The 25517-nt window shown below is 35.1% G+C and overlaps 2 protein-coding genes across 3 annotated transcripts; one reads left to right on the forward strand and one right to left on the reverse strand.

Moving 5' to 3' along the window:
• Positions 1-1071: 1071 nt before the first annotated feature.
• LOC110460062 (exportin-6-like) lies at positions 1072-21201 on the reverse strand. 2 transcript variants are annotated; one of them, XM_021512771.1, is made up of 24 exons: positions 21057-21201; positions 19896-19986; positions 19460-19572; positions 18979-19176; positions 18481-18640; positions 17314-17445; positions 16699-17137; positions 16287-16413; positions 15929-16038; positions 15547-15655; positions 14660-14752; positions 14050-14279; positions 13142-13234; positions 12634-12784; positions 12253-12399; positions 11740-11932; positions 11392-11547; positions 9004-9118; positions 8568-8627; positions 6608-6719; positions 4583-4738; positions 3398-3496; positions 2125-2355; positions 1072-1873 (listed from the first exon to the last, which is right to left on the reverse strand). In XM_021512771.1, exons 1-24 carry the CDS (start codon positions 21057-21059, stop codon positions 1772-1774), a joined length of 3420 nt encoding a protein of 1139 aa, XP_021368446.1. In that variant the 5' UTR covers positions 21060-21201; the 3' UTR covers positions 1072-1771. The 2 variants fall into 2 exon arrangements, 1 of the variants encoding a protein (XP_021368446.1); XR_002463965.1 differs by lacking the exons at positions 1072-1873; positions 2125-2355; positions 3398-3496 and adding exons at positions 5361-5472; positions 5654-5900 and having other exon boundaries at positions 4656-4738; positions 6578-6719.
• A 105-nt stretch (positions 21202-21306) lies between these two features.
• LOC110460064 (mitochondrial import receptor subunit TOM22 homolog) lies at positions 21307-25438 on the forward strand. Its single transcript, XM_021512773.1, has 3 exons — positions 21307-21486; positions 22640-22879; positions 23522-25438. The coding sequence occupies exons 1-3, from the start codon at positions 21412-21414 to the stop codon at positions 23615-23617; spliced, it is 411 nt and encodes a 136-aa protein (XP_021368448.1). The 5' UTR covers positions 21307-21411; the 3' UTR covers positions 23618-25438.
• Positions 25439-25517: the final 79 nt, after the last annotated feature.

Here is a 25517-nt window from a genome sequence, read left to right on the forward strand (position 1 = left end):
GCAAGCCATACCGGCAGGTAACTTGCCAATTACCATGCTTCTAGTGCTTTTGAATCTTCAAAAGAAGTGACTGGAGTGTTTTAACCAATATGACCCCTGTGACTTTGAATACAGGCCGTATTCCTTGGCCTTTTAGTCTTTCAGAAGATGCCTCTGTTTGAGATACAATTATACAACTATTGCAGTGTGTTCCAAAACGCCCCATACATTTACAGATTTTGTTTTCCTACACAAACTTTGTAGAACATTTTCTAAGAGTGCTAAATAATATCAGTTTCATTGGACTTGGTTAGCTATGATTTTATAGATGCCCAAAATGTTACCCTTCTCTGAATACTTCCTACCAGTTGAAACCTATCCAGTATTTATAGATGGACGATGAACGACGGACACTATGATAGTATAAGCTCACATTTGCCCTTCAAAGACAGGTGAGCTAAATATTGCTGTCATGTATGTTAAACCAAGTGATCTGTATATGCATCATAAATCCCAGATATTGTAAAACATGATTTATTTCTTGTTACAACACAGACCTCACAGTGTTTGTATAGCTCATTATGTTTACAGAAAACACCACTAGCTGTGCAGTACACAGATATCTCGGCCTGTCAATTCTTTTTTGTCAGAGATTTTGACACTCAAAATTCCTATCACATTTGCCAGCTGTCCGGTTCTGAGGATTCAACAGGATAATCTAGCACCGTCATTAACAAAGGTATCCCTGTCTGGTAGGCAAGAAATGTCAATTCAGCATCAAACAGATACGATCAGGGCATTCTGAACGTCTTTTACGTAAAGGACACTCCGCAAATGCCAACACAACGAAAATGCTTGCGATACATTTGATAATCTTATAACAAAACTTTCAGCACATGCAATCTATAGTAATGCTGTAACGAAAAGGAACAATATCCCCTCTTCTATCATTCTCAATCAAATGTCACATTAACATTGCTCTCATGATGTTTTGATTTGCAATTAACACTACACTAAAACCATCATTGTAGAGCTAGATTGTTGAAACTTGAACATTCTATAAAACTGAAAGATAAAAACGTGGTTCTGAGCAAAATTACATAAAATCATTTTTTACTAACGTACTGATTCACTGGTATAAACATGAGTCAAACTCAAACTATTTACATAACAAACCTGCAGCCACAATATTGTACATCTCAGGTAAATCATAGCCTAGTCCACAAATAGGTACATAATGTATCTCTTAGGTAAAGTATACTTTATAGTCCACATAGGTACATGATATGTCTCCGGTAAATCACAGCCAAGTCCACAATTAGCTGGCAGGTAAATCATACCAGGATGCTAAGAATCATGCAACATAAACTGACTTATTAATGGAGCTCTCTCAGTTCAGTATAAAGCTTAAAATTTCCAATTCAAACTGTATTAACTCATTATTACAGTTGATTGCACAGTTAAACACAGATATCTATTTCATCTCCAGAGCTTGGAGTTGATATGTCAGTGTTACATTAAATAGCAACTCACTCTGGATCCAAGCTTTTGGACTCCGCCCGCCATCAGGGATGGCATGGTCATCACTCTTCTGTCATCAATCCCTGATGAAGGGCTACGCCTGAAAGCTTGGATAGAGAGTGAATGTTACTATTTATCTCAGTACGCTCCTTGTAGGAACTTCATGATAGGCATTTGTTTTCAATAGGAAAGTGTTTTTTTTTATTTCTCGTCCAACAGCAGAGCTGGAGAGAACTTGTTCCTAATCTCAGCAGTACATGGTGGGATTTGGTTAGAAATTGACAGAGCCTTCTGGTAAACTGCTGTTCACAAGTTTGTAGAAACGCAGATCATTTACAAGGCGTTGGACACTCTGCATAAACGATGGCAAGTCCTGAAATGAAACAAGAAACACTGTATGTAACGGACAAAAGTTGTAATTAGAATGTTACATGTTCTGTAAATAATTATCTAACAAAAAGCGCTGTAACTGTAGTTTATACGATATTTTCCCCCTACGCTTTTACACAATATCCCATATCTTTCTTCTGTGAGTGACAATATATTAGCAAAGTATGCAAGTCAGATGGTATAGATGTAAGTCTAGATATTTGCTGTTTAAATCTGGATTTCCTCAATCTTTACCTGATCAAGCCTGAAATTTTGGCCCAGTATTGTTTTCTGGTTAGCATCCAGGCCATCATAATCACCAACGAACCGTGGTAAAAATTCTGAATAAAATTTCCCAAAGTCTACAGATGCCATGTTGTATATGGTCATGACGATTTCCTCTTGGAGAAGGTCATGTGACCTGTGGACTAGAACTTGGAGAAGCACACTTGTAAACTGGAACAACATCACATCCTTGAAGATCGGCTGCAACATACACATAAACAATATATATATGATATTAATAGTCTATTGTATGTAGGTATGTGGGACAAGGATATTTTACCCGAGGGTGTAGAATTGGGGTCAGAACCGAGACTTTGCCAAGGTTCTGACACCAAATTCTGCACCTGTGGGTAGAATATCCATATCCCAAAAACCTACATAATGATTGACTCTTTATCTCCTTCCTCTTAACCGAAATTTTGGAGAAATAAGACTAAGACAATGAAACCCTAAAAATAGCAAAATTCCTAGATAACATATATATACACAAATCAAGGCCATATTTAGAAAGAGCAACAAAAATATGGTATACTGTAGGTATCCTAGAATTATTATGTTCTTGAGATGTTGTTGCTTGCTGATGGCAAGATTACCTGTCAGCCAAACAATAGTTTGATATGTTTTCATAATGATGTGATGATAGTGATGTCATAATAACATCCCGTCATCTGATTGTGAGGTCATCATAGTACAGGTCACTGGATGCACACTTGTGGGATATACAGGGGTGTCAGCGTTTCAGTTGACAAACGGAATGGAATGNAATAACCCAGGATATATGTATCAATAACCCCCCAGGATATATGTATCAATACCCCAGGATATATGTATCAAAAACCCAGGATACATGTATCCCACAAGAGACACAGGTATCTTTTTCATACATAAAGGTTGTACAAAGACAATACACAACATACACAAAATACAGTCATTTAATGCCTTCCCAAGGTGTAGTAAAACAATAATGACCGGAGATATATGCTGATAGTTGACCATGTGTAATATTTGCACAAGGCTATTGTAATTTAAGCATGTCACCCCTAGTATTTTAAACCTCTTAGAATAATTTCCTTGGGATAACATAGGGAGCTATACAAATTTCCATTTTTAAAATAAATTTGAGCAGCAATCTTCAAAATTAAGTATTTCTCCGACACTTTTATTCAAAGTGAAATTCTTTGGAATGATATATGGTAAGCAAAACTCACAAATATATGTAACAATGGGAGTATGATAAACCAACCTTCTGGTACAGCCTCCACTTTGAGTTGAGTTGCTGCAGAGAGTTGAGGTTCTGTCTAAACACTTCAATATCAGACTGCAGAAAGGACTGTCCGTACGACTGAAATCCATGACAAAATACAAATAAAGAATAATTGTATCACAACCAATAATCCACTTAGATTTTATAATTTGATCATGTTTTCACTGTTTTATTTTATGATCAATAATCCACACATGTATTTAACATCAGTGACATTAAAAACTTTTTTACCATTGACATATGTACAGCAATCAACAAAATATTTAAACAAGAGGCCCAGAGGGCCTGTATCGCTCACCTGGATATCTAAGCAATTACAGCAAAATATTCTCCAAATGAGATCCAAGGGAATATGTAGCATATCTGTATTAGATTTTTCATGCCCAGCAATTTCATATATGGTTATGGGGTGGGGATCTCAACTGTTTCCAAGCTGTGACTCAGAAACTAGGTCCCTAAGGTTGTGACCAGACCCCATGATCTATTCTAATATCATGACTGCATTCGTCTCGTTTTGCCCATCATTTATATTCATAGTTTTGGGGTGGGGATCTCAACCGTTTCTAAGTTATGACCCAGGAGTGAAGTCTGCAAGGGTGGGGCAGACCCTGGGGTCAATTCTAATATAATGACTGCATTTGTCTCTTTATGTACAGCATTTGTATACATAATTTTGGGGTGGGGATCTCAACCGTTTTAAAGTTATGACCCAGGGACTATGTCTCTAAGGGTGGAGCTAGACCCTAGGGCCATCCTGGGAGCAAATGTGCATTCTTCTCTTTATACTCAGCAATTGTATATATGGTAATACAGTGGGGATCTCAACCAAGTAATACACTTTTTTTGACCCCACTCCTTAGCCCGGGGGGTCAGCCCCATCATTTGTACAAGTTTGAATCCCTGCCTCCCATGAATGCTTCCGATCAAATATGATTGATATCCAGTGCATAGTTATACAGAAGAAGTCTTTTTTTAGCAATATAGCCAAATTACACACTTTTGGCCCCGCCCCTCAGCCCCCTGGAGGGTCAGCACCACCATTTGTACAATTTTGAATCCCCACCACCCAGGGATGCTTCCAGTCAAATTTAGTCATCCTTCGGACCAGGTGAGCTGATAAAGCGTGTAAGCATGTAAAGAGATACACTATCTTAAGTGACATACCTGCATGATAAGTGTAAATTGATCAGCATTCACTACCTCCTCTGTTTTAGTCTGTAACATGGTTAAAACTGACCCTTTGAAGAAGTGTCGCCAATTGTTCATCAAAAGAGTGTGTAGTAGCTCATACAGCCCTTGTTTGATATCGGGAGTTGGACGCTAGAAATACCACATTTTATACATGAAAATAATGTGAAAGTTTAACAAAATCCTGCATGTCGATTGAAAGTTCAAAATATAAACACCAAGAAACATCTGTTAATCAATGGGTTGACTGTAAAATGTAACTTGTGGCGATTTATTGTCAAAATTTCATACTGCTGTTTGACATAGTCCTTTCAAACTGAGATGGTGTTTGACCTATTTACTAGAATAGCAGTGAATAGTAAAAAGAAAACAGTAATGTCTTATTTCCGACACTTGTCTTTTTTTGATAATCTGGAAATATATATAATCACAGCAACAGAGGAGCAGCTGTTGTCAAATATAGAACAAAGGTATCATATCTGATCTTTCTAAACATTTTTTCAGGTTGGTAAGTATGAATTATGGAAAGGTTATGTATCACAGGTTATGTGTGACTAGTACAATACATACCCCGTCACTTTCATCAGACAAATGACCAGTGAAATTTCATTTGTCTGACAGGGGTGACAGGGTATGTATTGTACTAGCCATCGTAACGTCACACACAAACACTTACAGGGTGTTAAACATATCCTTTCTATAATCAACAGATATAGATGGATATATTGACACACCTATGAAAATATACACTTACCTGGGCAATAATGGGATATACATGATCCATACATATAGATATCAGATATAGATTTACCTGGGCAATAATGGGATATACGTGATCCATACATAAAGATATCACATAGATTTACCTGGGCAATAATTGGATATACATGATCCATACATAAAGATATCACATATAGATTGACCTGGGCAATAATGGGATATACATGATCCATACACAAGATATCATATATAGATTTACCTGGGCAATAATGGGAATCAACAGATATAGATGGATATATTGACACACCTATGAAAATATACACTAACCTGGGCAATAATGGGATATACATGATCCATACATAAAAATATCACATAGATTTACCTGGGCAATAATGGGATATGCATGATCCATACATAAAGATATCATATAGATTTACCTGGGCAATAACGGGATATACATGATCCATACATAAAGATATCACATAGATTTACCTGGGCAATAATGGGATATGCATGATCCATACATAAAGATATCATATAGATTTACATGGGCAATAATGGGATATACATGATCCATACACAAGATATCATATATAGATTTACCTGGGCAATAATGGGAATCAACAGATATAGATGGATATATTGACACACCTATGAAAATATACACTTACCTGGGCAATAATGGGATATACATGATCCATCCATAAAGATATCATATAGATTTACCTGGGCAATAACGGGATATACATGATCCATACATAAAGATATCACATAGATTTACCTGGGCAATAATGGGATATGCATGATCCATACATAAAGATATCATATAGATTTACCTGGGCAATAATGGGATATACGTGATCCATACATAAAGATATCACATAGATTTACCTGGGCAATAATGGGATATGCATGATCCATACATAAAGATATCATATAGATTTACCTGGGCAATAACGGGATATACATGATCCATACATAAAGATATCACATAGATTTACCTGGGCAATAATGGGATATACATGATCCATACACAAGATATCATATATAGATTTACCTGGGCAATAATGGGATATACATGATCCACACATAAAGATATCACATAGATTTACTTGGGCAATAATGGGATATACATGATCCACACATAAAGATATCACATAGATTTACCAGGGCAATAATGGGATATACATGAACCATACATATAGATATCACATATAGATTTACCTGGGCAATAATGGGATATACATGAACCATACATATAGATATCACATATAGATTTACCTGGGCAATAATGGGATATACATGATCCATACATATAGATATCACATTGGGTAGGAAAGCTTTGAAGGCAGAGCCTGGCTCCTGTACAATCAGCTCTAAAATCTTCAGAAATCTGTAAACAAGCAATTTCACTGATCAGGGGGTGCACATGATTCTCTTATAACAAGAGGCCCAATGGGCCTGCATCGCTCACCTGGCATCAATTTCACACTTGTAAAGCAATCTAGCCCTTCCACCCAGCATGCTACAGGCCCAATTTCAGTATCCTCGGCCGTTTGGTTATTGAGAAGAAGTGGTTTGAAGATTTAAGACATTTGACCCATGTGACCTTGAAAGTGGGTCAAGGTCATTCATTTGAACAAACTTGGTAGCCCTTCATCCCAGCATGCTACATGCCAAATATCATCATCCTGGGCCTCTTGGTTATTGAGAAGAAGTTGTTTAAAGATTTTAACATATTTGACCCCCGTGACCTTGAAAATTGATGAAGGTCATTTATTTGATCAAACCATCATATATTTGTTGTACAATAACATTAAATCTGTTTAATATGAACACAACAAGAGAGTTCACCTCCATTATAAGTCATGTTTACTCTCCTTATACAGATACCTAATTAGGTGAAGTCAGCTTACTTTTTTTATCACATAACTGACCTATTTTACTATGTCATAAAGCGATGTCATAAATACAGTATTATACATGTGTAATAAAACCTAAAGGTGCTGCGGTTGATCAAATCTGTGGGAACATATTCCTGCGCCACTAAAGGTACTTTCTTTACCACATGATACATTAACTGTTATTTTAAATGATTTCGAAATGTTAATTTTGTTATTATTATTTTCATTGCATTTGAAAATATTCATTATTTAAAAAAATGGGGGGGGGGATCTAGAACTACATTGCACTACACAGAACAACTATGATCGGAGTACTTTGGTTTTAACTATATATATAGTCAGCTGAGAATGAATTATTGTTTTTTTTCTTCAAATTATCACATGAATGGTATGTGATAAATAGAAATAGAATCATACATGAGTGTCCATGATACATTGAATTTAGTAAACTCTTTCAATAATTTGATATGACACTTGCTGAAAGATTTGTGTCATATCAATTTTGAACTTGTTTAAGGCTCGTGTGATTTCAAATTATTGAACATGTTTAATAAATTCAATATGACATGGACACTCATCTTCTAAGATCCTCTCTCTAGAACTGTAATGGGCATGTATAAATAATCACATGGTACTGGTATTATGTATCTAGTCAGCTTACTTATTTTATATTCGTATTTTTTTTTATCATAAATGAACACCTGATACTATAATGAAGTATGGTTAGCTTACTTTATATATTAGTTTATAGCATCTGATACTAGAAGTATGAAGATGATGCATGGTTAGCTTACTTCTCTATATTATTTAACTACTTATGTATAAATGAACACCTGACACTGATATAAGTATGGTTAGCTTACTTCTCTATATTATTAAACTGCTTATGTATAAATGAACACCTGACACTGATATAAATATGGTTAGCTTACTTCTCTATATTATTTAACTACTTATGTATAAATGAACACCTGACACTGATAAAAGTATGGTTAGCGTACTTCTCTATATCATTTAACTACTTATGTATAAATGAACACCTGACACTGATATAAGTATGGTTAGCGTACTTCTCTATATTATTTAACTACTTGTGTATAAAATGAACACCTGATACTGATAAAAGTGTAGCTAGCATACTTCTCTATATCATTTAACTACTTATGTACCTGACACTGATGTAAGTATAGTTAGCTTACTTCTCTATATTATTTAACTACTTATGTATAAATGAACACCCGACACTGATGTAAGTATAGTTAGCTTACTTCTCTACATTATTTAACTACTTATGTATAAATGAACACCTGACACTGATATAAGTATAGTTAGCTTACTTCTCTATTACTCCCTGAGCTGCACTGCTACCATGACTGATTGTCTCTGCCAGCTGTTCTCTGAAAATTATAAGAAAAAACATAAAGTAACTTTGGAAATACTTCAGTTACAAATTAATTGTAGATTAATGATCTATAATCAAACAAACAATATTTTTGAAGAGGTTGAGCATTATGTGAATTTACAGTAACATATCAGTTTTTCTAATTTTGGTGGATAAAATATTTCTGTCCAGTCTTTTTAATCTTATCAATATCAAGGATATGTTTTACTAAGTAACACAAATATATTGAAAACAAAATTGTTATGATTAACGACATCTATAATGAATGATAAGAAATATTATAAGGTATGATTAATTTCCAACACAACATTTGCTATTTCTCAAAAACAGTTTTCTGAAGATATTTAGGTGGGTATAAAATGTCCCAGTACCTTGTGAACAGCCCCATAAAAGTCTGAATTGTTTGCTCAGTAAATGGCACTCCCATCTGGACCCTCAGTCCTTGGAATAATGCCAAGAAAAAACTCATGAAGTTATCAATAACATCTGAAACAGAGGATTTGCTGGTACAATTATTCTGAGTTATACTGCAAGTACAAATGAAGTATATACCGGTAATTTTAGCTATCAGTACATACATACTTCAAGCAAAGAGATAAAATTGCACATATATTACTATCAATATAACAAGTATAATCAATCAAATATATACAGGATAACCTGTCTCAACCGACCCCTGTTTAATCTGGATGCCTGTTTAAACTGGCAGTGATTTGTGGTTCCGTCATATTCCCTATATAATCATAGTAGCTAAACCCTGTATAAACCGGACCATGTCCATTCCGAAAAAAGGCAATGTTTGACAAAAGTTAGCATAGTAATCCATATAAAACAAGAATTTTGTTTTTGTGAACAAAAACATGTCTCCCCTTATTAGCAAATAGACAAACTGGGCCATATCTCTTTATATAGTGGGGCACAAGACCCGAATTTAGAATACGACACTCCTACATATGTACTTCCCAAGATACATTAAACTATAGCAAATTTGGTCATAGTAGGTGAAATAACATGGAAGTTATGCCATGGACAAACTTGGGTATTGAAAAATAAACAAAGTGCCATTACTCTGTATATAGTGGGGCAAAAAGCCTGATTTTAATTAAAGAGATTCCTCTATATCCCTTATTGGGCCCACGCTTCTCTGCCCCCAGGGGGGTCAGATCCACCATTTATACCAAATTGGTTCGCTTCACCCAAGGATGCTTCATACCAAATTTGGACAAAATCCAGTCATTCCTACAGAAGAAGAAGGATTTTGAATAATTTGCTAGGTTTCCCCTATTGAACCCCGATCCTCAGCCCCCATGGGGGCCTTGCACACTGTTTATACAAAATTGAGTCTCCTTGGCCCTAGGATGCTCCAGACTAAATAAGGATAAAATCCCTTAATCCCTACGGTAGGAGAAGGATTTTAAAGGTTCTATCTCTATATTCCCCTATTTGGCCCCGCCCCTCTGCCCCAAGAGGGGCCACACCAACCGTTTATACAAAATTGAGTCCCCTGCACCTTAGAATGCTGCAGACCAAATTTAGTCAAAATCTACATGGCTGTTCAGGACTAGTAGCATTTTATAGGAAAAGTTGACGGACAGACAGCCACTGGGGTATGGCATAAGCTCACCATGGTCCTTTAGACCAGGTGAGCTAAAAACCTGTTCATTCCAGTCCTTATATCTCTCTCTCAAACTCCTTTTAAAACAAATCCAATGTTGGATCGCCCTTCGTTTGTATTATATTACTGTATATTTTGTAAATAATTAAACATTGCAATTAATTCATTTCTCTGTTTTTTATGTTGAAGCACTTGTATGCAGATTGTATGCAAAACGTTACATTTTTGTATTTTCAAAAAACAACATGGACAAAAAGTTTGGTCCTGGTGACATCCAGTTTAGACAGGTTATACTGTATAACCAAAACTATATCAAATACACCACAAGGCCTTCAACCAATATTTTATCAATAAGACAGACAGTGTTAAATGTTGTACACAATGTAAAGATACTCAATGGAAATAAACTCTGCAAAAAACTTAAACCAGAAGCAAATTTATTATAGGACTGGTGCTAATTCCCAGCCCTGATTGGTGGAGCGAAGTCATGTGACGAGTCTGTAAATATGTTACAGACCTCGCTCTATGAATAGAAAAGTGTTACAGACCACGACCTATAAATAGAAAAGTGTTACAGACCACTACTAAAAATAGGCCTAGGTAATTTCCCAGCCAGTCTGTAATCCTGTACCAATCACACTACTGAATTCAACTAAAAATGAATTATTTCATCAAATTCTGAATTATGTGAATATTGATGATGTCGATTGTGCAAATAATATTTACTTGAAATTAAATATCACATGAATTGAATCTGAAATTAAATTTGTGTGTATGCTAATTTGTATTTGAAGTCCTTCACTCTGTGATTCCAAAATAGTCCATGCCATCCATGTGTTTATGACTCATTGTAAAATGTCATATAATAAACCAATTGTGGAATTCAGTCTCGGTCTATCCCTGATTTACGGACCTGGTCTGAAAAATATTCCCCTCGGCCTTCGGCCTCTGTGAATGTTGTTCAGACCAGCGACCGTACATCAGGGATAGACCTCACCTGAAGTCCATAATTGTATAATATTGTACATTGTGTATGTAAATGGCATCAGAAAATGTCTACCGAAATGCATCTCTCGTTCGCTTTAAATTCTGTTATTTTTTACAAACATGGTTTAAAACCTGTTATTAATATTGTATATCTGACCTGGCTGCTGAAGGTAGACAGGAAAGACTGACAGCGCCACCTGTATGACTTCCTGTAGGGACTGGTAACACAGCTGTTTACTTCGCACCACCTCTCCCGCTATAGCCTCAATCCAGTCCTCAAAAATGTGCAGTGTCTTCTTAATGATTGGTTTAGCTGTCAATCAAGAAAATCATGTCAATATGGCTGCCAATTTTTTTACCCCATCCATTGAAATTGAAGCATGCAAGAGGCAAAGGAGATATTGATTAGTAAATTTCATCATTAACCCTTAGGTTAAATTAAAAACATTTTTTTTTAAATCCATGCAAACCAACGCTCGGACTTTGTAGAATCAAATCTACTCACCCTCCTCCTGTAGAGCCTTGTTAGAGGCCAGAGTAGCCACCCTTGGTTTGAGCTGAAGGAAGTTGCGCGACAGCTGACCCACAAATGTGACGTGGTGGGCAGCACGACTGCCCCAGTCTTGTTCTCCATCAGACAAATTAGGCCAGGCTAACAGCAGGCAGTGACTCAGAGATCGGTACAGTAACAGCTGAACCTGTAACCAAGGTCAGGGTCACACAGAAAGTTATCAGGAATGTCAAGGGCATCCATCATTAGAGGTGGAACTTGATCTTACTTAAAGTAAACCACACTTAAATGTAACTGGAACGCATTAAATATAGCACAATTATGATTCCTGTTTTCTCATGTGTTGAAGTTTTGTCACCACATCATTAAAGGACTATGTAGGTCTGAGGATCATAAGGTCAATAAGGTATTACACTGATCTACTGGATTCTACTAAAATTTATGGTGATGACTGACCTCGTTGCACTGATCTACTGGATTCTACTGAAATTTATGGTGATGACTGACCTCGTTGGAAAGATGGTCGTAGCCTCCCTGGCTCGCCACCTGGAACATGGACTGAATACTGGTCAGTTGGAGTAAGAACCGTGGCCGGACTGTAGTGGCTATAGATAACACCAGGTGGACTGCAGAGTGGATTATCTTCTCTGGCGTCTGGAGAAAAAGGTAATTAGGAAATACAATACACAGACAGCATTAAATACAATAAACACATACACAGAAACATAGCACTTAGTATTTGCAAAGTGATTTTCAGTATGTAAAGAGTTTAATTATAAAACAGAAAAAAAATCCTTCTGAACCAAAAACGAAATTTTTTAAAAGCCTTCACTGATCTATATAATTTAAATAAAAACAATTACACAAACCAGCTAAAAATGACTTTACCTCCTTAGTGATGAGAGGTAGGAGAGAGTCGAGTAGTGATGATGTAAGTGTTGCAAACTTCTCCTTCTCCTCCGGTACACGCTGGGACTCGCTGTGATACTGACCCAACCAATGAGCGAATGCCTTCACTGATGCAATCGCCTGAGCATGGCTGCAGAAACAAATGATAAAGCCGGTTATCAAAGGTTTGACGACACTCTAGTTCTTACCTAACATCTTCACCTACAGCATTCTCATTCCAACATCAGGTCTTGCCACTCCTAATGTATACATCTCTGACTTCCACTAATACAATTGGTGCTTCCAATTGGTTATTTTCATTAAGGCACATAACAGACAGAATGATTGGATCTATCGTATTTTAAGGAAGTAAATTAATGACATTGTCTTAAAGAAACAAGAAATAAGCATTAGGGTAACAAAATGCACCCCTCCGCAAAATCAATAACTTTAAACCTTGGTATGAAGAGTTAAGGCCAGCCAAGTCTTTGTCTGACATCTTACTTACACTCCAATGAAGTCTGTATGGAGGACATTCTGTACACTTGACATCACCTCAAACAGGCGGGTTTTTGTACCGTAGACCACTGTGTGGATCAACCTGAAGGGGGAGAAAATCAACATTTACTTCTAAAGCAGGTTTTTAGTATCTTATGACTACAATATAAAAACAATCTATTTCATCACACAAAATCCTTCTGTCTGAAAATAATTTTTGTCATTTCTTTTACTGGTATCTACTTTAAACTAAATGTTAATTGAAAATTCAATTGGTAAACAAAGGAAATAATGCTTGGGAATTCTACTTAGGATTAGTTTACCATTTAGACATATAAGTTAGCATAACAATCTCTGTATCCTAAACACCTGTTACGCTATTGATATCAACTAGAGATTTGTTTTTATTGACAGATTTGCTTGTTTGATCTGCACTTATTTGACCTTTATCCTTGAGGTGAGGGTCACAATAACCTAAATCAATTGCACTGTACAGTTTTTGGTGGAAGAAGGTTTAAGTTTTATCAAAAAGTTTCAGTGGTTTGAAATTCAGAGCCCTTATATTTAACCTTTGACCTTGAAGTAAAAGTCACAGTGACCTAATTACTAGGCTCTGCACTCTTCTAGGTGTGATGCAGGTATATGTCATGTTTCATCAAAAGATCTTTTACAGCTTGAATTTATGTCCAGGAAAAAAATCCTGAAACCTTTAGCACTTATCTGTTCTTTGACCTTGAGGACTAGGCACTGCACACCTGACCTCCTGGGGGTGATGCAGGTGCAGTTTAAGTTTCATCAAAATATTTTATATGGTTAAAAAGTTACAAGCCTTGACATCATTATTTTTGAAGGAAAAGTACCAGTACTAATACAACATATCTCCCTTCATTCTAAGGGGAAACATCATAAGAAACACACCTTGATATCAGCATGGTCCCGTCTGTGAATCTGTCCGGGAATTTCTCTCCGATGAAATGCTCTGCCAGCCTACCAAGTGCCTGAAGTAGGGATGACAGGTCGCGAAGGGAGCAGTGAAGGCGACGACACTCGTTCTCTGCCGTTACTGTCAGGTGTCGCCCCTGGCCACCATTAGTCAAGTATCGTTCCAGTCCCAGGTAGATCTCCAGGTGCTCCCGGAACGGCTCATACTAAAAACATTACAATGAGGCACAGTACTGGTAAGAGACTTTGTATTTAAGGGAACTCAAATTTTCATTACATTGTATATTTCACATTGATCTTCTGTTTTAGTACTAAACAAATTAACGCTGCAGTTTGCCGAACTACAGAGGTTTTTTCTCTCATTCATATCAGCCTTGGAATTAAAACTAGTAAGAAAGAAATAATTTTAGACATGTCTATATCTAAGAAAATATACATGTACATCAACTCAGATTTGACTGCTTTGAATGACATAGTATTATGGTGGGTTTTATTACTAGATAGATATTTCCTCTTAATACATTTTGTACAAGATTCCTCCTGTCAAAGATATTTTGATTAGGGAAGCCCTATGATGTCAACTTACAAGTAACCTGAAAACATCTGCTGTGAGAATTTCTGCAACTTTGGCAACCACCTCCAAACTTTGCCGTAGAAAATGCTGCCATTCTGTTTCAGACTGTCAGAAGAAATAAGGATTTATTACATTAATAAACATATGCAACCAAACTGTTCCACAATACCTTAAAGGATCTGAGTGTTATAATGGCGTACTGCTGTATAGTGAATATCTTACTGTGAATTAGATTCTAATAAAGATGCTCTACTCCCCAATGCTTTACTGTGGAATTGGATATTTATAACAATGCTTTACTGTGGACGTGGATATTTATAATAATGTTTTACTGTGGAAGTGGATATTTATAATAATGTTTTACTGTGGAAGTGGATATTTATAACAGTGTTTTAATGTGGAAGTGGATATTTATAATAATGTTTTACTGTGGAAGTGGATATTTATAACAATGTTTTACTGTGGAAGTGGATATTTATAACAATGTTCTAGTGTGAGTTAATGTTTTACTGTGAAGCACATGCTTTATAGCAATGCTTTATTTTGAACGGTATGTTCTAAAGTGAAGTGGATATTTTCAATGTTTTACTGTAAAGCAAATGTTTTAAAACAATGTTCAACTGTGAAATGTAGAGAAAAATAATTTTACTATAAAAAGATGCATGAAAAAAGGACTGAGAACTAGAAATCTTGTAATTAGGATCCTAACCGAGTATAACCAGGTCTGATCCTATAAACCTTCATATTGGTGTTGTATAGGCTTTGTATTTACAGCAATTCAATGAGACAAGGAATCAACAGATTACTACAAGTGTTTAAACTAAACTGGAACTTTTAGGCAAACTATACCAAAGATTGATAAAGATGACTTTTATAGTGACATGAAACAGATCACTTACATCATCATCCAGAACCTCATCGTCCAGTTCCTCGAGCTGTGACTGATTGAAGCGGAACTGTAACTTCTGTAGGATGTGAGACACTAGGGACAGCAGCGCCTCCTGGTATCTGGGTTTGGATACATACATTTATTTGATATTTACACTTTGGTATCCACACTAGGACGAACTGAACTTTGGATTGGTGAATAATTTTCTGGTAACTGGACTCCAGACAATCACAAAGAAAAAAGCTTTGTGATTTTAAGGGTAGACAATGATAAATAAGAAATATTTCATGATTGTTTGAATGCAGACAATGATACTAGGGTCAGCACTTGCTCTATGGAGCTTGAAAAATGTATCGCTAACAGTTGAATAATTAAGTAAGCGGTAACGGTACCTGGCCACGAGTAGATTGCTGTCTGTGGTCCTCTCCTTTAACTTGGTGTGCAAGTAGTCAAGGAAGGTATTCCATGTGTCCAGGCAGTTGAAATACCCTTCATATGTTGGCTGCAATAGACTAAATATAATTTCACAACTGTCAGGTGAAAGTTTTACATGGTTGTCAGAGATTAATCAATTGATTGCATTATCAATGATCTCACTGAACACAAGTCTAGCTTTGTGTTCATTTGTTTGGCTGAATACATTTTATCTGATGTCCATTCATGTTGCGAATAGGGAATAAAATTTACAAAACATAATCTAAGCTAAATTAAGTCATCTGTTCAAACGGTGTGCCTGTGTAGATCACCTACCTGTCTAAAAGTGTACTTGAGTAGTAATGCTAGAAACTCCAAAACAGGAAATTGTAGGTTGGCTTCAAATCTTTGCAGATGAACACTCACAAATAACTTTAAAAAATCTGTGAATTTTTCAATATAACTGAAAAGAAAGATATTGGAATGAAAAAATATATATATTATGTTCAATTCTGTTTTAATAAAGATTCAAACTTTCTTACCTTACAGAAATGTTAATTATTTACATCAGCTATCAAAAATGGCTTTCAAAACATTCATGATATTTTGGCAAAAAACATAACATGAGCAAGAAATATCAATGAACTATCTGGAGTAAGTACTGAGTTATTGACTGAAGTGATTAAATGATTACTAGCAGTGAAATCCTGTTATGACAGATGAGATCAAAGGCCAATATGAGCTATACCTTTCATCAATTTCTGATAGCCTATTCCCTGTTGCATTTGTACTGCTATCCTTGGTGAGCTTTTGTAACAGGTAAAAAGTCTGTCGGAACATCTGTAGTAAAAAGTCTTCAAATTCCTGGGGAACACAATTTTTTGATAAAAGCTCATTTATACAGTTCATCGCCCAAATCCCCAGGGACGACGTGTCAGAACTAAAGTTTGTGGTCCGATTGGAATTAACAGCTTTTTTGGCTTCACATCCAAATCCTGCGAAATGAAATATGGTACTAAGCAATGAAGGTGTGATGGTGGATGACAGTGGAATCCAGCTGAAATACTCTGCGAGGCAATGTAGAGCTAGACTACACACTTCCTTTGAAGAGTTATCTAGGGGAGGCAATGCCTCCAATTGAACACGATTTCCTGGTGATTTAAACATGTTACTTAGGAGACTGTCGGCTGAAATAAACAAAAACAAAAATATTTTAACAAATGACCTAGAACATGTCATGTCAAAGGATTAACCCAAGAAAATGCTGTTGAAAAACATAGAAACATCAAATAATTAACACAGTTATTTTCCAATACTAGGACTACAGACTAGACATGTATTAGATGGCCAGTTACAGGCATACCTGCAGGCGAGGAGGAAAACAACATCCAGGAGGATTTTCGCGAAGGAGTCTCGTTCCCTCCCTGAGTGGGGGAGGGAGGGGGCGTGGCAGCCACAAGGTGTCGGTGCTTCTCCAGTATAGCTTCAAGTGTAGCTGTTAATAAAAATAGTGCTTAATTGAGGCAATGCAATATATTGTGACAAATAAACAATAGATTTACATGTTATTGTTGAAATAACAATGTCTACATCTTTTAAATTGTGTGTGTTGGTGTGTGATCCGGCTCGTTCTGATTACAGGAATTACACATCCAATTTGTTTCCAATTTCAATGAAGCCAATAGTCATATCAGCCTCAGGCTATGGAATATAGTGTGCAAACTGTTAAACATCTGTATCTATATTTGAGTTTGTACTTACAGACCATGGTCATATTGCCCCAGGTACATGTATCTGTTTTGTATTCTTTTGCTGTTTGTAATTGATGTTTCAGTATATTGTGGAGATTGTTGATTGTAATTGATGTTTCAGTATATTGTGGAGATTGTTGATTGTAATTGATGTTTCAGAATATTGTGGAGATTGTTGATTGTGATTGATGTTTCAGTATATTGTGGTCTTATCTGTTTTAAAAGAGGTCACCTTGAAAATTTGAGAAATAACTTTGTCTGCATTATACGATATCACTTAGATGCCCAGTATATTATTATATACATGGCCACCATCACCTTGAACCTGAACCATCTACACCTGTTAATGATTAATTAGCTATGCATCTTAATTGATAGCAGATAAAGCTATCACATTTACTTTTAAAATAAAAAATATATATATTGACCACTCCAAAGATATCCAAGTTCTAAAATGATGTGTTACATTATTACAAAAAATGCAGGTGACCTTTACTTTTGACCATTTAGTGACCTGGAATGCAGTACTATGTATTTTGTCTTATGCCTGAGAATTTGAGGTTAATGTGACTCGAAGAATGATTGAAACACAGAAAAGAAAATGGTAAGTAACATGTTAACATGAAACAGACATAACAAGGTTAAGATGTTAACCATTTATATTTACTATGAAGTAGATCAGTATGAAACTGATAAACAAGGTAATTTTAACATTTTGATGATTCATTTCAATAAATTATATTTTCAGAGTAAAATTCATGCATTTAACGAACACTCACTGTTTAGGAGGCAAAGAATAGTGGGTACTTGCACCAGTAGGAGGCGCTGTAGTTCCTCTTTCCTGTCCATGCTGAGGTCCTCGCGAGGTGAGGCCAGTTCCTCAGAGGCTGTGTGCAGCAGGATTATTCCAAGCATGGTGGTCTCAGATCGTTGCACCAACTGTCCAAAAACGAATATTAAACCAAGTGTTTTTAATGTATTAAAACTTCTTTCTTACACATATTTCAGAAATATATCTAATTTTTAGTTGAAATTAAGGATTGAGCTTATTTGAATGATTTTCAATAGAGGTTCTATTTAGGCATTGTCAATTTTTACAAAAGTTCCATCAAAACATGAAATGTTTTCATTTCTAAATGTAGGAGTTTAATACTGACATTGTGACATAGTCTCTGAATTTTGTTCTTCTGATGCCTTTGAATTTCATAATAAATGTACATTAAAATTTGATAGCATATGTACATTTACTATAATAAATGGCACAAATGTTATCTTACCTCCAAAATACTGCTGAAGAAATCTGGATAGAAATGTGGCCAGTCTATACGGCCAATGTCCACAACAAGTTTGACCAGTTTAAACTTAATAAAGGATGGACAATGATTGTGGTGGTCAAGCAGGAACTGGTTCAACCGGGTACGTATTTCAAGTTTGGCTTGTCCATGAAATCCAACCCATTGCTTGTGAATCAAATTCTGATACAAAAACAAAATCATAGATGATCATTTATATCACTGCATGCATATCATTTTAAAATTGTGTTTCCCTTCTAATTGATCTGAAGTCAAAGTTAATACTTTCATTTTCAGTTATTCTTAACCAATGAAAAATTCAACCTACAATTACAAATATTTTCTTTCTTGTAAAATGATGTCCTATGGAAGGTCTATTGATAAATTAAAACAAATCGAAAACTTTGCTTCTACTTCTTTACCTAGAAAATGAGGCCAGCTAGTTTTGAGTTGAATATTTACTTACTTCAATGGCAGTCAAACAGAACATCATCACAAACTCATTGTTGGTGTTGCCTAGATAGTACAGACAGTGCTGCCAAGAATCTTTGGTCTGAGTAAAATTTTGTAGGATTTCCTCTGTAAATCAGACACAGCACATGAGTCAAAGATTTTCCCAAACTCCATAGGTATATATACATAAAACCAAGACAACTACCACATTACAGAGTATCCAAAAACTTAACATGCATTACATCACAATGATTGCTAAACAACGTTTTATAATTTTTCAAAAAAACACAGAAAAAGTTCATGTCTATTATTAAAATATGTTTGTATTTGGATCAAAATGACATTTCAAATAGGAATGCAGACTATACCTACAAATCAACTACTCCTTGAAATAATGGTTATGAATATCTGCTAAGATTATATATAGTCAAATTTTTGGGGCGATTTACCTATTTCTCTCTTTCTTTCATTAGATGTGGCTGGCCCAAAAAATTCATTCATGAGATTCTCCAAGGCCCCTAGAGATTCTTTACTGGAGGCCTGAAATGATAATTAATTATAATAATAATAATTCGAGGTTCTAATATATTACTTTATCACAACCTAGTTCGATTTCGTAGGTCGTCTCAAAGCGGTTCACAAATGATGCAAGGCATGTGACAGAAGACAATGACATATTTGCTAATCTTGTTGGGGGGTTTTCACATGTTTCTTCCTATGGAAAACTTTATGTATTGGCAAGTATACTAATAGGTCTCAACAATAAGGGTAGCCTAATAGTCCGAGACTAGTGACATATCTGGCTTAACTTGTGGTTTTCATGGAACAGAAAAATTGGAAACTATTAGCCTAACTGACTCAGTGTTTTTTTAATTAATATTCAAAAGTACTATTTTATACAATAGCTTGAAATTTTCTAGTCTGAGGAAAGTTTTGATAGGAAAAGATGTAAGAAGAATTTTTTTAAGTAACTAAATTGGTGAATATTTGTAATTTCTTTTATTGTTAATTTAGTAACATAATTCTGATAATTGTACCATTTGAAATATGTTAAACAGGTTGGGCACAACCCCACTTGAGGAATTATCTTCATTTGGGTAACAGCTGCTGTTTACACCAACAGTTTAAATTCTGAAATGTGGAAAAATGTGAAATAAAAACACAAAGTTCTTTTAAACATTAGGAACAGAAAGGGTGTCATTCTCTCAACATCTATCAGACTAATAAACAATTCAATGAAGTTAATTTGTACCAAACAAATTATCAGTTATGATGTCTTACTTTTTGTACCATAATACTGACTGAATGGTCACCATTGACAAGGCTAACGATGTACCCTGTGAACATCCATTTTAATGTGACAGGTGAGCATGACATTTTGTTCTATTCATAATTACTCTACACCACACTTTAAGCAATGAGGGTGACACATTTTGTCATTTTTAGAAAAGCTACTCATCAGATTTATTTTTTTGTGCACAACTGGACCTCATTTTATTATTTAGCGAGCTAATTTGCCCATGATAACGTGATTTGGTTTAACAGTTAATGAAATATGTCACATTCAGGTTATCGGGTTTGGCATTTTGTAATAGATTTCATCATTTTACCATTTTGGGAGTATCGCAGGTTCTTTGCTACAATGCCCTCGCGTGAAAGTAATGTTTTCGAGGGACAAATGTCTATGGCAACTTGATTTTCATTAAAACATGCCGACATCCCACACATGTGTCATCCTTTGCTTCCTCCATGATCGATTACCGTTCGGTATATGGATATCGCATTGGTTAACATCACCGGAAAGTCAAGAAATATTCCGAATGAAATTCTCTACCTAATCAACATCAGCTGAACGTTTTTTAGAATGGAAAATTATAATTAGCGTCTGTGTCATTAACTTACCTCGACAGCAATCCAGCACGTTGGGACCCTTTTCATCAGAAAGTCCTTGATATTCTTGTCAAGATGTCAATAACAGAACTTCCACCATCTAATGATGAAGGACCTGGGCAGCTCGCTATCGAAGAAGAGGATGAAGAGGTATAGAAAGAGACCGCACATGTCTCACGCTCTGTTAATTCATTTGCTCGCGTTAGGCTACACTGTGCTAATGTTAGGGATGATTGCAGCAGATACCGGGTTACTTTAGACAGACGAGAGTATTATTTTTGAATCCTCAATATGCTTTAAATCTTTTATTTGAAGAACAATCCTGTTTGACACATTCTTTTTTACGCTCTAAACTTCATAGTAATTGTAATAACTGCTGAAACTGCTAAATTCAACTTAGCCACATTATAATGAACGTCGATTTTATTCAAATGGAAAAACAAATATGACTTTAGAACATATTCTTTTGGCTTTTTTCGTTGGTTATGGTCACGGAATTAGATTTATCGCGATATCGATAATGACACAAACCCAAGAGGATCATGATATATTTGGGCGGCAGCATGGTTAGATGAATGGTTATAAGGTTTGATCAAATGAATAACCTTAATTTACATTAAAAGTAACAGGGGTAAAACAAATTTAAATCTTTAAATCTTCTTAAGATCCATAGAGTCTAGAAAGAGAAATGGTATTTGACCTTTTAAAAGGTTAAAATAAAGGGCTATCAACTTCATCCAAATTAAATGACCGATGACCTTGACCCGCTTTCTTGGTCACAAAGGTTATCTTGAGCATCTTGATTCTTTCAAATCATATATTTTTAAAGTTTTAATAATTCAAACAAAATACAATGGATCTCTAAACAATGTTATATCTTCATTAAAGATTCAGTGTCGTGAATTGCTATTATCTGTCACTCTTTTTGAAAATAAATATTGATCTTTCTTATTGGAAATCACTCTAAATCATTATAATCATCACTCCTAGTGTATGAAAATGATATAATTTAGAGTAAAAACTGACCCTGCTTCCTTGAGTTGAAAGATAAAATACATTGTTTCATTCCTTATCAGTCAGCAGTCTGAACTTTTCCCCTTGATGGGACCAGAAACATCTACCAGTATGTAACATCAAAATCCTGGGTACTGAAAAGTTGGTATCTTAAAGATTAGCATATCCTATTGTTTATTGTTCATAATCAAATCTATAGGCATGGTGCAACTACTTCAGCTTTATTTTCATTTTATTTTTTCAATCTTCATCAAACAATTGTAAATGTAAACTTTGTTTTACTTTCTAGGACATTGATGAAACTTTAAGAGAAAGATTGATAGGACTTACTGAAATGTTTCCGGAAAACGTGCGAACTGTCTGTGGGAATGCTGCTACATTTGCCATGGCAGCCTCCAAGGCTAGCTATGGCTTCACTCGCAGTGCTCTGTGGGTGGTAGCATCAGCAGCCACCATCCTTACACTGCCTGTGGTGTTTGAGTCGGAGCGAGCACAACATCAAGAGATGCAACGTGAGCAGGAGAGACAGGTAAAACCAGTTTTCTCATGATGGCAAACTTGGATTATCATTACATAATATAGAATTGTAATTGAAAGGTCATGATGTACAATAAAGAAAGAAATGTAATAATTTTATGTCTTATTCAAAGCTTTACCAACTGATAAATGTTCCATTTTTATTCCCATTTTTAAACATGATTTGCACACAGTCCAAATCAAGCAAACCTTCCATGTACCAAGATATACATGTATATATATAAGCAGAATAATTTTGGTGTTCAAAATACTCACAGTCACATATGGATATGACAATAATGTAATAAAATAAACCATAGCCTGTGGGTGATGGTAAGGTCAGTCAGTACATGTATAACTAAAAATGTTATTGATGTTGTGTCAGGATAACATATATCAGGTGTAAGAATTAATGAATCTCAAAAAGTAGAATATGACATTATTTTGATCACATTGTTGTAAAATTATTTTTGTGAAGTTAAAAAGATTTGTCCAACTTAATATTATGAGAGCCATAAACAGAAACACTGCAACTATCTTGTTAGACCAAAAATTGCTCGGCTACAATAGGAGCACCGAGTCATCATTATATATGATTTATCACAATGAACAAATCTCATCTCTGTACATTAATATATTTACTCTTACATTTTAGATACTTCTTGGACCCAATGCAGCCATGGCTGGTTCTGGTGCCAATCTTTATCCAGGAATGATGCCCCAGATGTCTCCCCCTCCTGGGGCCTCTTAAAATGCCTGCTGCTGGCCCACAAAGTCATTTTGTTGAAGGAGTAACAATTTTGTTACAGGCTGGATTGATGATCAATAGCAAAAAACTTATTTTTTTCATAAAAGTCTTTTTTTCTCTCTATCTCTCTCTTCAATGTTAAAATATTTAAAATAATAGGTTACTCTTCAAGTATTGTGATATTTTGTCCTAGACATATGAAATAATTACTTAGTTTTTATGATAGATTTCAGTGGTTGTCACAACACCACATTCATGAATATAAAGAATTTTTGTAAAACATTGGAATTCCCAGAGTTGTCTTCTGCTGACACTAATTGGTTATTTTACAATTGATATTTATAGACCTTACTATATTTGGTAGCACATTAAGTCAAGGATTCATCTCACATGTGATCGACATAAAAATATACAAAATTTACGACAAAAACAATATCTTACATACCTGTACATGCTTCACGCATACAGAAATTGACATTAATTAAAGTACTTATATCAAGGTTATTGCTTCATATTTCTTGGCTTGTTTATTAATAAAGTTGCAGTTTTCTTGAATAACCTGATGTTAAATGAATATCTCTGTTTCTAATTTCAATATATCCCAAGTGTATGTTAATTACAATTTCATCTTCATTCACAATACAAAATTAAGGTCATAGCTATAAGTAACATGACAGACTCTTTTTTCATTACGATTGGTGTTTATTCATGTAAAAGATAGTTTATAATTGTGATAGATTCTCTTATCAATTTTATTGAAATTATGTCAAGTTAAGTATCCAGGTAGATTGTGTGAACATTTAGAACAAACACAACTTTAACACTGGTAGGTAGGAGGAAATCTCGAACATCGCTTTATCACCAACCAAATATAGTGTCCCCAACAACTTTGGTTTGAAGCAGGAATAAAGAGCAAGAAGAAGATCAACTGTCATATTTTCATAAGTACATAGAAGATGAAAGCTTTGTCTAGATTTTCCTATACAAGCCTTTGTGATGTGTGTATAAACATATTTTTCCTAATCTAAATCTTTTTCAAGTTTGAATTTATCTATAAACAGATTATCTCTTTAAGATATTAATCAATTGTTGTCCAGTAGCTGTTGAATATGTTTTGATCCGGTGATATTTTTCCTTGTCTCTGAAAAAAACCTATGATATATGATGAATGGAGCTAGATAACACATGATAGACTAGGAATGGAGGTAAATAATGAAATGCAAGTTAAAATTTTCAAACAGACAAATCCTCTATATTATTTTTTCATCCTGGAAAGCTGTAAATGTACTTCATTCAATGTTATTATGCATGACATATCCACAATTTGGAGTTAACATATCTAATTCAAGGTCTATTGGTTTCAAAATCTGGATAAATCTATTTGACATCTATTACAGTCTGAAAACATTTCAAGACAAAAATTCAGACTGCAACAACTAGACTGGGGCTACTTCTTCAGCAGTGGGCAGCCTAGTTTTAAAAACACAGGTTGGAATTTATAATTACTTGATCCATATTGATATCGGTAAATATGTTAAGTAACTTTAGACATTTTTCTATCAAAATAAAATTCAGATAATATTGTTTATCCAAAGACTGGGACCAAAATGGGAGACCGATCTATCAAGCTACTCAGTATATACACAACCAACACTTTGGTCCCTGGATATAAGACAAGTCCTGGACAGAATTTGTTGCTTGTTAAGCCAGCCTATTTTAATGATAGTATGTTGAAACATTATTTGCATGTTACTGTGTGAATGGTGTAATGATTTTTGTATGTGTACATGTCCGTGAGTGTATAAATAAAATTTAAAATCTTTAGATATGTTTGTTTGATTTTTTAGCACAACAAGCACTTGTTAGCTATGGTATAGTCAGTCATCTGTCCATACACCAACAT

The sequence above is a fragment of the Mizuhopecten yessoensis genome, unplaced genomic scaffold, assembly GCF_002113885.1.
Source record: "Mizuhopecten yessoensis strain PY_sf001 unplaced genomic scaffold, ASM211388v2 scaffold10313, whole genome shotgun sequence".
Lineage (NCBI taxonomy): Eukaryota > Metazoa > Mollusca > Bivalvia > Pectinida > Pectinidae > Mizuhopecten > Mizuhopecten yessoensis.

Bases quoted from the DNA above. Each gene is read 5' to 3' on its own strand.
- LOC110460064 (XM_021512773.1), top strand. From the start codon at position 21,412: ATGTCAATAACAGAACTTCCACCATCTAATGATGAAGGACCTGGGCAG. The intron at 21,487-22,639 runs GTATAGAAAGAG...TTTACTTTCTAG, and splicing joins TCGAAGAAGAGGATGAAGAG to GACATTGATGAAACTTTAAG. The intron at 22,880-23,521 runs GTAAAACCAGTT...CTTACATTTTAG, and splicing joins AACGTGAGCAGGAGAGACAG to ATACTTCTTGGACCCAATGC.
- LOC110460062 (XM_021512771.1), bottom strand. The intron at 11,933-12,252 runs GTCAGTCATCAC...CCTTGGTTACAG, and splicing joins ACGACCATCTTTCCAACGAG to GTTCAGCTGTTACTGTACCG. The intron at 4,739-6,607 runs GTAAATCTATAT...TGGTATTTCTAG, and splicing joins TATATCCCATTATTGCCCAG to CGTCCAACTCCCGATATCAA.